This window comes from Typopeltis vanoorti, chromosome 12, assembly GCF_054136105.1.
Source record: "Typopeltis vanoorti isolate ZY-2024b chromosome 12, IOZ_Tvanoo_1.0, whole genome shotgun sequence".
Lineage (NCBI taxonomy): Eukaryota > Metazoa > Arthropoda > Arachnida > Uropygi > Thelyphonidae > Typopeltis > Typopeltis vanoorti.
The window spans coordinates 131,391,538-131,406,703 of NC_143560.1; the positions used below are offsets into that span (position 1 = coordinate 131,391,538).

The 15,166-nt window shown below is 35.6% G+C and overlaps 1 protein-coding gene across 1 annotated transcript in view; it reads left to right on the plus strand.

The window, feature by feature from the left end:
- LOC150101230 (MAM and LDL-receptor class A domain-containing protein 2-like) overlaps positions 1-15,166 on the plus strand; it is a 1,363,156-nt gene that overhangs the window by 254,317 nt on the left and 1,093,673 nt on the right. The window contains exon 11 of the mRNA XM_090402193.1: positions 13,296-13,436. Coding sequence (XP_090258319.1) covers positions 13,296-13,436 — 141 coding nt within the window. The remainder of the gene's footprint in view (positions 1-13,295; positions 13,437-15,166) is intronic.

Below are 15,166 nucleotides of genomic sequence, written 5' to 3' on the forward strand. Positions count from 1 at the left end.
TGATTAGTTATTCATGTTGCATATTGTCAAAGACTTTTGTGTAGTCAATAAAACACAAGTAGACTTCCTTCTGCTTCTCCAGATATCTTTCTATAATAATTCTAATGTTGAAGAGTCCTCTAGTTCCTTTATTTTCCTGAAAACCAGATGCATTTCATTAATTTCTAATTTGATTTTATGTTTATTTCTTTCTAGGATGATATATAACATAACTTTTGCTATCTGACTGATCAGACTGATTGTTCTGTACTCTTCACGTTCGATTGTCTTCGATTTTTTAGGTATTGGTAGGAACGTCGAGTGCTTAAAATCTTTTGTTTATATTTTGTTACATATGTCAGTCAGTAAATAAAATAAATTCCGTGTGATGATACTGCGTTCCCCCCCTTTTTACAGAAGTTCACGGTACCATCTAGTCCCCCCAAATTTTATCTGGGCTTGGGAACCGGGATAGGCTGATCAGACCTATGGCTAGGTCAGTATTCCTGACTGTAATCCGTATGCCCTCAGACTGGTTTGCCTGCTTGTGGGATGAAAAACACCAGATAAACTGGCGGAAAAAACCCTGCTGTCCATGCCCAAGACCGGCTAACTTGGCTATGGCTGAGTAAGATCCTTCAGCTCCTCACGTCGTTGATGGGAATTGAACTTTGGACACTCCTTCCCCAGTCATATGGTTGTGAAGCGCAAAGTCAATAGGCTAATCGCATGGACTGTGAGTCAGTGATCTTATAGTCTTATTAGTTAAAGCCTTTAGATATTCTGCCATAATTCCATCCATTCCTGGATCTTTTCCTGGTTTCAGTTTCCTAATGGCATTTGTTACTTCCCAGGTAAGAATAGTAGGTCCCTCCAAATCTTCTTGCATTGGCTTATGTATTTTATCATGATTGTAGACTTTCTTTGAATACTCTACCCATCTATCCCTTATTTTGTCTTTCTCCATTGGCATGTTTCCACTGGTATCTTCAATGCAATGAGAGCCTTCCCTTTTGCAAGATTTGCTAGTTAGCTCCCTAACTTTTTCATGAAGTTCTCTGGTTTTGTGCTTCTTGTCCAGAAGTTCAATTTCCTTGCATTTGTTGTTCAGCCATAGTTCTTTTGCAATCCCACATTCTTTCCTGATCTCCTTGTTAAAGTTCTTGTATTCAGGACGATTTTTGTCTCTTTCTTTCCTCCATCTTTTTCAGTATCTTGTCATTCATCCAGGGTTTACTCATTTTCTTATCAGAATTGGGAATTGTTTGTTTTACAGGCTTTTTTTTTTTATTTTTTTTTTTTATGCCCACTTTAAATTTCTGCCATCTATCCTCAATCTCATCTTTAGGGTTAAGGATACTTAGTGGAATCAGGAATGTTAATAGCAGTGGATTGTGCCAGTTCCTTTAAAAAATTATCTTGTATTTCTTGATTTTTAAGGGAGCCAAGATCATATTTTTCTATGTGTATAGGTTTTATTGTTTTCTTTAATTTTATTGCTTCTTTAATGATCACAGGGTTCTGATCTGATCCAATATCAGCCCCTGAGTAGGTATGTTTTGGCTTGTAAGATGTTATTCCGGAATCTTTTTTGATCATTATGTAGTTAATCTGGTTCCTACAGCTGTATCCGGGATTTTTCCATGTGTAAAATCTTCTAGAAGGCTGGCTAAATAAAGTATTTACTATTACCAGATTGTTTTCTTCACAGAACTTTAAGAGTTGCAGGTTGTAGTTATTTGGAATACTTCTTGAGAAAGGCTGTTCCAGACAGAGGTGGATAGAATAAAAGAGTATGGATGAATAAAAGCAGGTTCAGTGTGTTTGCAGTTGCACACAAAAATGGTGCTAGGCAGCTGGAGTTGTTGCATTAATAGGTGCAACAGAAAGTGGAGGAATGGTGGTTTCCAATTCACTGGAGCAGGGACAATGGGATGGAAGTACCCATGGAATGAACTAATGCATATGTGAAATAGAGGTGAAGTGAGTCTGTAAGAGAGGAATCATCCATGAGCCTAACTGCACACCTCTGAAACTTGCTAACATAATTTGCCTAAACAGTTCCTTCTTATCATCAGTTATATTCTCTGGTCTTTAGTGATATCTCTTTAAATATCTTGTTATATGAACATTTATCTCACATCATGAAGAGTAGGCATCCACAGAAAAGAAAATGATGGTTTGACTTTTTTAGAGATAGCCATTTTAAACATTATGCAATAGTGAACGGAGTGTCAAATCTCCCCTGAGGTCATAACTTGGGTAGCGACACATGATGACCAGAGGTAGCGACATATGACGACCTTGGGTAGTGACATATGATGACCTGAGGTCATAATTTGGGTAGCTACAGTTCCACATATATCTTTTTTTTTACAGAAAAAAAAAGTAAAAAAAGATATATGTGGAACTGTAGCTAGTGCTTATGAAAAGTTTGAGAAAGAGAGAGAGAGAACTTGGAGTTTTATTTTGTATGGGGTACCCCTCTTTCCTCCCCCATCCCATAGGATGGTTTGAGCCCTCCTAATGAGGGATTAAGTATGTATTTTATGACTTCAGATCCACATGTGTTCATGGGCTAGTTTGCCCATGTGGGACAAAAAACCTGAGTTCCATGTAAAAATAACCCTCTCCATATAAGACTGGGTAACTCACTTTTACTTGAAAGAGACCAGATTAAGATTCTTCACTTCATGGATGGGAATCAAACCCAGATATTTCTGATCAAACATTTTTGTCTATACTGACTGAGCTATGGAGGCTCTTGGAGTTATATAATGGAATGAAGAATTCGGTGGAAATTAGATGAGTGCTGTTTGGCTTCTGCTTAAGAGCTATTTAGAAGAAACAACTTTTGAATGCATTTCAAGGCTCAGGAGGCTTAACAAGATATGTGTGAAATGGATGAATGAAGAGGTTAAGCAAAAGAAGAAGGCATTATGGGCACAGCATAAAGTGATAAGTAACAAAAATAACAATTTGTTATAGAGAGCAAGCCATAAAAATTACTCATTTGAGAATGATAGCAAAAAGTGCACTAGGAGCAGCATTTAGCTAATGGGAAAGATAAAAAAAAAATTTTAACTAAAAAAAACTCCCAGAGTTTTTTTCACTATGGCCAGTTGAAGAAAGAACAATTAGGAAAGGATGATACTGGCTTATAACATGCTAGGAAGATAAATACTATTCAGGATATCATTCAAATATTAAATGAGCTATTTATAAAGTACACTGGTGTCCAAAACCTAAGGACAAATGCTATTTCTGAAGATTACAACTGCAATTAGGAAGAATCAGCTTGTGTCAATTTGTATAACTGAAGATTTTGAGTAGAAACAAGATACAAATTCTCGAATCACACGCAAAGGGGTCATGTGGTAGCACGCAACAGGATAAAAGAAAAATCTGTGCTGAGTTTGAAGCTGTTTACAGTAAGGAATAAAGTTGCAAACTTGGATGCCCTGTAATATCTCAAAGATGTGATGTCTTGGATAATAATAATAATAATAATATCATCTATATGATTTCATGTGGGGAAGAATTATTGAAAATCTTGAAGAAGGCCACAGAATTACTGATATTGCCCGATAATTTGGAATCTCACATAACTTTGTATCCAGGATCTGGGAAGCATTTGTATTACTTAAAGTAATTAACAAGGTATACTGCATATTATTTAGGGAAAAAAAAAACTTTGAATTAACACCTCCAGTATTTCTACAAAGAAGTGCCACCATCAGGAAACAATGAACAAAATGACATATGCTTGCAGGTACACAAGGTAAATATGACTGAATCAGAAACAACAATCGTAGGTCTCAAGTGCTAAAGAGTGTCCCATAGTGGTGGTATGGATGTTCTTGGTTGTTGGGCTGAAGTTCTCATCCTAAGAACTTTAGCCCAACAATACAAGTTATACAATGTTCATTATGAGGATAGACTGAAGCAGACTGCTGAGCTTGGCAAAAGGTAGTGATGAGTATAAGGGTAAGAAGTAAGTTTTTTTGAATGGAGAGTGGTAGGAGAATGGAATACATTGCTTTCATTCCACAGTGGATAATCTTAAGGAGAGGTATGATAAACTTTGTGTTGACCTCCTGTGATGAGTTTTGTGATTACATACAGGTCAGGAAAATAATAATAACAATCATTATTATTATTATTATGTGACACCTCCAAGGAGTCCAAAGACTCATCGACGGAGGGCACCTACTTTACAACTCTCTGTCTCCACCACTCATTCCACCAGCTACAACTAACCGCAGCTACCACCCGCCACCACTACCAATACTAGTATTTCCACACACAATCACAAACATCCATGCCCACAGTGGGATTTGAACCCTCAACCTTTTGGCTGGAGAGCAGATACTCTAACCACTTGGCTAACCAGGCCAGCAGTGGTGCATTTTGATTTTTCAAAGGCCTTTAACCACCCAACTGGCCACATGGATCAAATATATCAAAAATAATACACTTTGTATCCATATCATTTATTCTACATTATCCAATAGTCATGTTGATGTCAATGGACACTTCATCTATAATTACATGGACAATTCATCCATGTAATTATAGATGTATGTACACATCCAGGCTGGTCCGGTGGTTAATAGATGGCAACATGACAAGCTAGTAGCTAAATTGAAACAGATAGTATTAGATAATATGCAAGTGAGTTAGATAGCTGACTGCCTGTCATAAAGTGCGAGCAGTTTCTATATGGAGGAGTGGTGTTCCAAAAGTTGAAGGTCAGTAATGGAGTGCAATAGAGATCTATTTTGTGACTATTATTGTTTAACTTTCATGTTAATGACATGGAACTGGCTTATCTGGAGATATACAGCTGTTTGCTGATAATACAAAGTTTGGCAGAACTCTGAGAAGTGGGTAGGAGGATCTTAATAGAACATGGGAGTGGAGCTGTCAGTTTAATGTTGCAAAGTGCTAGGTCTTGAAATTTGGTAGCAAATGAAGATCAGATGCAGAGTACACAATTAATGGTGGAATTTTGAAGGTGATTTTATACAGAGAGAGCCTTGAAGTTTATGGGTGACATTACTAAAATTTTAAGAACATCACAATGGATTATGGCAATAATGAAAAAGATATTGACATACAGAAGCAAAGAAGTTATGATTGGATTGTATAAGGCTTTGATCAAGCTATATATGGACTACTCTGCATATTTTTATTGCCTGGTTTTGTGGTGGTGAGGATGTATTGCAGAGAGTCCAGAGAAAGTTTACTAAGTTAGTATGAGGTCTATGGAATGTCAGATGTGGGGAAAGATTGAGGAAATACAACATACAGAGCCCTGTGAATAGAAAAAGAGGGGATATGATTGTGACATATAATTGATGAGTGGTTGCTATCTGATTAAATTGAAGTAAATTTTTCATAGAGTAGATGGAAGCAAGGCTAGAGGCCATCTCTAACAGCTGTGTTAGCTGTGTGAGCAGAGGAGTGAGAAGTAGATTCTTTGCATTGCAAGTGACTGGTGAGTTGAATGCATTGCATGAAAGTGTAGTAAGTTCAAAATCTGTAAATGGGTATAAGGCATGGTTCGATGATATTTTTGCATGAGAGAGTATGGTTCTCCAGCAACAAGTCCTTCGACACTATATAGGTCAAGTGTTAAAAATAAAAATAAACAATAATAGCAAATTCTTAGCTTCATCAGTTTCTTGTAACATAATCTCACCAATAATAATATGCCATTGGAAATCTCATCGTGCCAAAGTACATAACTTTATGCTTACTAACATTGAAATGATAGCTGTTATCATTTGCACACTGTTTCATTTTTTATTTCAGGATATTCAAATCATGAATATCCTGAAAATGAAAACCTTTAAGTGCTGTATATTAGTAGTCATAGCACTGATTTTTTGGCTATCTTTGCATTATCAACCAACAACTGAACATTTCTGGTCAATTTCTTTTCAGTATCATTTATGTGTCAACTGAACAACAGTGGTCCAAGGACTCACCCATGGGGTACAACACTAGTCATCTTAAATCTACTGGTTCACACCTACCACATTCCACTTTCTGATACCAATCCATCAACTACCCTTTATGTAAAGCAATAATTTATATTGGAATCCCATATTCTCCAGTTTATGCCAGCTTGTTTCCTGTGGTATCCAATCAAATGCTTTCACAAAGTCTAACAGTATCATAGTGTATCCTTTATTCTATCTAACTTAATCACCTTTACCCTTAACATTATTATAAAATAGGAGCAAATAGCTCAAAGACCTAATCTCCCTTTAGTAAACCTATGCAGTTTCTTGGGAAGTATAGCTTGTTTATCAGCCCATTTTTGTACAGACATTCTTGTCAACTTCTCTAAAATCTTCAGAATGATTCGTGGAGAATACTAATAGGTCAGTAGTTACACATATTGGTTTTTGCACCACCCTTGTACAATATAATGGAACTACCATGCATTCTTTCCATTCCTATGGGATCATTTCTGAACTGAGACTCAAGTTATACAAACATGTCAAGAGCCACAATTTCAGCAGAACATCAACTTTAGTATCCTTGCTAATATCCCTTGCTAATATCCCGTGCATAAGAATAAGGTTCAAAGCTTTTGAACCTTATTCTTATGCACCTCTGCTTCCTTGTCCAGTGTAGTGGTAGCATTGTGCACCATGTTACGTACACTGACTGATAGATCTCAGCAAAGTTAGCACTCATTATTTGAACAATTTCATTGCTTATGATAAAATGATATGATCTTTATTCCTAAAGTTAGCCTTCTATATTCATCCCCCCCCGCAGCATAATGATACAATTCGTTTGAGTAACTTTTAGCCTCTACAGCATATTAATAACTTTATTGTTATTATTATTATTAAAATATAAATTGTATAAAATTTCCTGTATGTGAGATAGAGTTGCTGTTGTAGTTATGGATAGATCTTCTGATGTTATTAGGAGATACTAAGTACTCTCAAATCAAGTAAGACATAATTATGGTAGAAATGATTAAGCTGGTGCAATGATTTTCTAAGATGAATTTTAGTGAGAATAGATTTTTTACAAGGAGAATAGTGATGCATGAGTGGAATGAGTTACACTTTACATAGTGAGTCAAATTCACTGAGTATTGTTATTAATATAATAGTAATAAATAATTAAATAAAATTTGGAACATTTTTAAAAATGCTCTTAACTATTTGGCTTATATTACATACCCACTTGAAATACACATGTTACCAGAAAGCACCCCTATTTTTTTGTGAATCCCATTCATAATTAGCAGTAAATTTAGTACTATAGGTTTATGTTTATGTTAAATTAAATGTACTATAGGTTTTAATATTATTATATGGGACAAGAGACCATTATTCACACTCTTTCTTACCTCTCGTTAAACTCATTCGCCATAAGGGGACATTCACAACTGCCTCTAGTAACCAATTTCACTCATTTACCACTCTCCAAGTAAAAAATGTAGTCTTCATACCTTTACTAATCACACTCTTACATAATTTCCATGTAGCTCTTTGTTCTCTTCCTACTTAATATGTATTGAAAAATTTCATTTGTGTCAATCTTATAGAATCTGTTGAGTAACATATGTTCTATCATGTGTTTTCTACTCTGCCTCTCAACTAATCTCTGCAACACTCAAATGCACCTTCAATCTAGCCTATTAGGAACAATTCCATATATGTCTCATCAGCTTGGTCATTCACATGCGAGTCCTCTCCACCACTTCCTGATTCCCAAAAAATCCAAGTGACCAAATCTCTGCTCAGTAATCAATATGCAGTTGAATCACAGCCTTATAAAGAGGGATAATAAGCTCCTAATCTTTACTTATTAGAGTGTTATTCAACATCCAATCTAAAATGGCTTGGATGTAGAACAATACATTAATGGATTCAGAAGTTAAGAAGACAGATTGAAGTTCAGAGAACATATTGCAAAATCCAACTTTTGCAATACATCCTTTAGCTTCAAATTTCTGTCCACCATCACCATCAGTATCCTAGCCTGGTCAGTTTCCAGTATTCCAACATTAAATTGGCAACCATTGTTGTATTCCTTGATGATAAATTCCTGCAAAGTGATTGCTTAGTAGCTGAACTATTATTTCTGCTACTGTCACTTTCCTACTATCAGTGCTAATCTGATTTAGCTTCCTTATACTAGGGACCAGTCTTGCTTTTGTTTTGTATTGCTCATGAGCATGCTGATCACCTTTCTCCCTCCTCAATGTTTTTTTTTTCCCTGCAACTTTTGACCTATATCCCTATTGAATTCAGCCTCCTGACTCTGAATCCAAATTTGCTTCTCTCAAACAATCCCTGATTACTTTATATGCACTGTTGACATTCTTTCATGGTAGCTTCTTATGCCATGGAACTGCTGCTGGTCATAATCACCAGGTTTGTTGTTCCATGTATACCCTTTCTTGACTGAGAGCAACCTCCAGAACAAGACTGCATGGTCACTTTCCTGTATGTGAGATAGAGTTGCTGTTGTAGTTATGGATAGATCTTCTGATGTTATTAGGAGATACTCAGCACTCTAAAATCACAGGTACCCTCCACCATATGCTGTTTCAGATAATTATCTGTCAATAACTATATGAATTACATGTCCACATTTCCATCTGTTCTTTTACTTCTTACAATGTAAACCCTCATAGTTGAATCTTCAGCTTTCATTGTCCTGATTTCTAATGCATGGCATTCATATCTTCTGCATCTATGATGCATGATTGTTAATGCATAGCATCCACATCTTTTGATCCCCAGGCATATAGCAGCAACTGAAAATATACTTTATTTAATGTTGATTGGATTTTAACAATATAGATGCGAACACAGATTGATAAGAAAATAACTATTTATTGACTTAATTGCTAATATTTTGCTGGTATCTATCCAGCATCTTCAGAGCACACAAACAAAGTTTGTTATTGTTTGTTATATTTTATTTAAATAAGGAAATACAATGAGTAGGCATATTTAAATAAATTATAATTCCAGAATAAACTCACATAAATTATTTTTTTATTAGTATCATTTTCGCTTAAGTGTCAAAGGCATCTTCAGTACAAGAATATAAAAAGCTAATCAAAGAATAACTGACAATTCCAAAAGGCAGCACCCAAGTAGCTAATGTAAGATAACTAAAAAAGGTCATTAAATATCCTAACTTATTAAAAAAATTATACAATTAAATAAAATAAAGTTAGTACTTTTTAAATCAGCTAGTCTTTCCTATCTCCTACAAAGGGGATAGATGTAAACCATCGGATCTGTTTAAGTCAGAAAGAGAGTGAAGTAAAGTTTCATAGGTTTCTTTATAAAGCCGTTTATTTATAATACCTTTATAAAGCAATGAGGAACCGACTTTTGTGAAGGACTCCTGTCTTGTTCCAATGATCTCTGTCTTGATACCATGCTCTGCAAGTCCAGACTGTTGTATCGAATATAAGACTTCTGTTCTTCTAGCTGAATAAAAGCAGATCTTCCTGTTTGTCCAAAATAAGAACACCCACAAGAGCAAGGAATCTGATATACACCTGGATAATTGAGATGTGGAAGCTTGTCCTTTGGAGAAGCGAGAAAGGTGGAGATTTTTCTGATGGGATGAAAGGCAACAAAAATATTCAGTGGTTTTAAAACTTTCACTATGCATTCACTAATGCCTTGCACATAAAGGATAGGAATATGAGTTATTTCTTCTGTATTTGAAGAAGTAGAGATACCAAAACTGTTCAAAGCTCTTTTGATGAAAGAATTCTTATAACCATTAAATAAAAAAAGTGGAAATAATATGTTGTAATTCTTTCTGTAACTGTTTATCTTTAGAACATAAGGAATGGGCCCAATAAACCAATGTTTTAATAGTTCAGGGATATAATGGCCTGTATTAGTCTTCTTCAAAAAAACTGAGAATGGTGGCTACCATCTAGTTGACAAAGAATTAAAATATCTAAAAAAAGGCTAACTGCTTATTTACTTCTTCTAGGTGAATTGGATCCTGGAATGAAGTACATTTAATTTAGAGAGAAACTGCTGTAATTCATAGGATGAGCCATTCCAGAAAGCAAAAATATCACCTATATATCTGAACTAGTGAGTAGGTCTAGGGGAAATGTTGTTGAAAATACGTTGTTCAAAGTGCTGCATGAAGTTGGTGATAGTAGGAGAAATAAGATTGCATATTACTGTTCCCTCAGTTTGTTGATATAACTTGTTTTTAAATGAAAAATAACTAGAATGTATTAAAAAATCAAATATTTAAAAAATGTCTAAAGGAAATGCTTGCAGTAATTCAATGCCATCAGATTATGGAACATTAGTAAATAAGGAAACAACATCTAAACTGATCATAATATCCAAAGCATCGAAATGAAGATCCAAAATTTTATTTAATTGTATGTATGTGTATATATATATATATATATATTAATAAGTTAGGAAATTTAATGATCTTTTTTAGTTATCTTACATTAGCTACTTATTCGGTGTTATTTATATGGCGTATCAATTATTTTTTGATTAGCGTTTTACATTCTTGTACTGAAGATGCCTTTGATACTTAAGTGAAAATTATACTATTAAAAAAATAATTTACCTAAGTAAATTATTCTTATTCAGGTATTAATTTATTTAAAATATAGTTTGCCCTCTTGGCCTTTATCTCACATCAGATAGCCTTAATGTCTAGCATTTGGTACATGCATTTTAACATCCCCTTGGATGCACAGTTGCACTTGCATAATGTTTTTACTGACCCTTTCAGATTCAAAATCTAAGAAACTGCACTCAGTTATTCACAATAGTTTTTGCATTCATATTCATTTGTTTCACTTGTAACATACATACTTGATTGCATCCCCCAATACCTCTAGTTTCCCTGAATTTGCACTTTCAGCTTCACACTAAACAATACCTTCTCCAAAAATCATTATTATTATTATTATTATTATTAAACAAGACCTCATGAAGTCAAAGACTCATCTAGGAGGTCCTTTTATCTCACACACATCTCATCATACCGGGTCTTAAACACATTCAAACTCCTTGCAGACACCACACTCTCAGGCAAGGCATTCCAATCATTCACAACTCTGCACGAAAAAAACCTGCCTCTCACTCCCCTACTCACACCCTCTTTATACAGTTTCCAGGGATGACCTCTGGTTCTCCCCTGATCTCCCACTATTCTCTGTAGAACTTCTCCACCATTGATCCTATAACAACCCCTTACCAACTTGTAGGTCTCTATCATATCTCCCCTCTTCCTTCTCTCCACTAGACTCTGCAAATTACATCTTTTCAATCTTTCCTCATACTCGACATTCCAGAGGTCAGAAACTACCTTAGTCAGTCGCCTTTGGACCCTTTCCAACATCTCTTCATCCTTCTGAAAACCAGGTGACCAAATCTGGGCACAATAGTCCATGTGTGGCCTAATCAAAGCCTTATACAATGGAACAAGAATCTCCCTACTTCTACACGTCAGTGTCCTCCTCATCATTCCCAGAAGTCTTTGTGTTGTCTTCACAATTTTGGCGATGTGTCCCCTAAATTTTAGATCCTTATCCACTATCACTCCCAGATCTCTTATTTTCTCTACTTCCAACAATATATTCTCACCAAGCATAAATTCTGCATCCCATCTTTGTTTTCCAAATTTTAAAACCTTACATTTTGCAACATTGAACTCACATCCCCATTTGCTTGCCCAATCACTCAATTTATTCAAGTCTTCTTGCAAGGCCACAACATCTTCACTACTCTTTATGGTTCGTCCCAACTTTGCATCATCTGCAAACAACTGAATATCTCCATCCAAATCTTCGCCAATATCATTAATATACAAGTTAAATAGTAATGGCCCTAAAACAGATCCCTGAGGCACTCCACTAGTGACTTTCCTTTTCCTGGATATTGCACCCGCATACACAACTTGTTGATACCTATCAGATAGCCAGTCTCCAATCCAATGCACTAATCTAATATCCAACCCCATCTGCTCTAGTTTGACTGTCAACTTATCATGAGGTACTCTATCAAAAGCTTTTGCAAAATCCAAGTATATTACTGTGTATCCTTCTCCTCTGTCCAAGGAAGCAGTCACTTTATTGTAATAAGTAAGTAGATTACTAAAACACGACCTTCCTTTAGTAAATCCATGCTGTCCATCAAAGATTATACCATTGTTGTCAACCCAACTCTGGATCCTAGTTCTCGCAAGCTTCTCCAACAACTTAACCACAACACCTGACACACAGATAGGCCTATAGTTTGATGCTTGAGTTCGATCACCTCCTTTATGAAGTGGCACAATCTTGCCCTCCTTCCACTCTTTAGGGACTTGACCAAGTGCAAGACTCGTATTAAAAAAATATGTCAAGGCAGGTGTCAACTCTCTGGCACATTCCTTCAGAATACGCGGTGATATATTATCAAGTCCCACAGCCTTATTTACATCTAGTTTACTCAACTCCCCAAACACCTCTTGCTCACTTACAGTCAGTCTCTCCTCCCCATCATCAACTGCTCTTAATCTCTCCATGAAGTCACATTCACAAGATTGAAAGATCTTTATGAACTGCTCATTAAGTATCTCCACCACACATTCTGCAACAGCTGTCTTTATACCATTTCCTCCACTCAATGTCATCCTTCCATAATCATTCTTTCTTTTGCTGGCTACATCATTACATATATATATATATATATATATATATATATATATATAAGTCCTTTTATCCATGAAATTTCCCCCATTCATCTGTAAACTATGCACCATTCCTCCTACTCATATCCTCTCTCAATGCATATTTCTCATCTTTCAAATCATTTGTGCCAAAATGATCAACTTTTTCACCTTTCCCTTCTGCAAACTAAAACTAACAGCTTCACTAAATCTTTGTTGTTCACATCTGGGAAACATGCTCTCATTCTTTTGTGTTAAGTAACCATCATTAACTCCTCATGCAAAACCTTCCGTTTACTCTCAGTTTCACACACTCGTATTCTTTTTCCCATTCGAGTTTACAGACCACACATTGAACTACTTCAAGTCAGTTCATGACTAATAAACAGGGTGGTGGCATCCTTCTGGCCAATGAAATGAATCTACCACTTAAAACTGTATTTTGTTTAATGAAATTATTTTGTAGATATCTTGCACAAAATAAGGTAATACTGCGTTTTCATAACATGTTTATGTAGTATATCAAGCTTCTATTTTATGTTTGAATTTTGTAACCTTCATCCACTCACTGTATATATATATATATATATATTATATTTCTTTATATTTAGGTAGTAATAATCTAAATTGTACATTTGAAGAAGGTGAATGCCAGTGGTACCCTGATAATATTCATAATGATTTTAATTGGAAAAGAGCTAAAACTCTTCCTTTCAATTTGATCGGACCTGAAAATGGCAATGGTGGAAAGGGTAAGAAAATGATCTCTCTTATATATACTGATAATTTGTTCTCACATTTAAGTTATTCACTAACAATGATGTGCATACTTGTCCTAGAGCAGATGGTACAGACCATCAGCTAGTCAGGCACATCTCACTAGAATGAATGTCAGAATAATTCCTAGTGGGTTTACAGAAGAAACATCAATTCAGTTGGATGTAATTGAAAAAAACTGGTTGGAGAATCAAAGAGACCCAGGGACTAAAGAATATAAGGGATTACATAGAGAAGTCAGAAGAATCATCAGGCAGGACAAGGAAAGTTTTATACTAATAAATGTGAAGAGATAGAGTTCCAGATGAGGAGGAACAATTATAGCATGTTTTGTTTAGTTCATGACCTAAATAAAGCATAAGTTTAAGATCAAATTCAATGACATCAAAGACAGGAATGTAGCAATACCTAAAACTGGAAATCAAAAACAGATAGAAGGAATACAGTAAGTAAGAAATAATTGAAGAAGGAGCCCTCCCATCAAGGATATTTTGATTTGAAACCTTCTCCACTTAGGCATGAGGAATTAGTTAAAAGAGCAATTAAACAGCTTCATAGAAATAAGGCCCCAGGTGTATATGGAATCTCAGCAGAGTTAATTAAGGCTACAGGGGATGTAGTGATAAGAGTGTTCTAAATAGGACTGAGGTCACAGTTGAGGCACAGATGCCTCAACTGTAACCTCAGGAACAAGCAGGTTTTAGGAAAGGTAAGGGTACCAGAGATTAGATCCCTTGCCTTAGACAGATCATAGCAAAGTATAAAGAAATTAGAGTCCCTATGGTAATGTGTTTCATAGTCTACTCTAAAGTTTTTGAACTGTGTTCGGCATGTAAAACTGTGGAAAGTAACGGAAATAATTTGTTTTCCCTCAGCACACTATCAGGCTGATAGCTAACTTGTATAGTAAGTAAGAAGCCACAGTAAGAACAGGTGTTGGATTAACTGATTGGCTTCAGGTTGGAAAGGGAGTTAGGCAAGGATGTTTACTTTCTCCTCACTTGTTTAATATATGGAGGACATCATGCATGAAGCATTGGATGAGCTCAAGATAGGAATTAGGATAGGTGGTAAATTTATCAGTAATCTGAGGTATGCTGATGATACAGTGCTCCTCTGTAATGATGAAGAACTAGGACAAATCATTGACAAAGTTAATGAGATCAGTAAGTACAGAGAATTTCAGCTCAATCCTAGCAAGACATTGATTATGAGTCTCAAAGAAAATAGGGAAGCTCCTGAGGAGGAATAATTGAAGAAGTCAGCAAGCTTGAGTACTTCGAGATCCATTATTAATTTGAAGAATTGCTGTTCAGAAGATGTCAGAAGAAGATTAGGAATGGCTTAACCAACAATCAAAGACTTGTCTAAAATCTGGAAGGATGAATCTATCTCCACAGGAAGAAAGTTGAGGATTTTGGATGAATCTGTTTTTCCAACAATGACTCATGGACAGTGGTGTAGCAAGAGCTTTTGCTGCCCAGGGCGGTCCCTGAGTTTGCCGCCCCTCTCAATACACACCAAAAATACTACAAAAAGTCAAAACAAAGTATATGGAAATAAATTAAAACAGCATGCTTATTTCTGAAGTAAAACTTTAATTTCAACATTCTAAAATGGTGTTTTTCTTGCTTTTCTGTTAGCAAAACTCCTCTCACAACTAGCAACACTTACAGCAATTGTGAGGAAAATTCACAGTAGTATT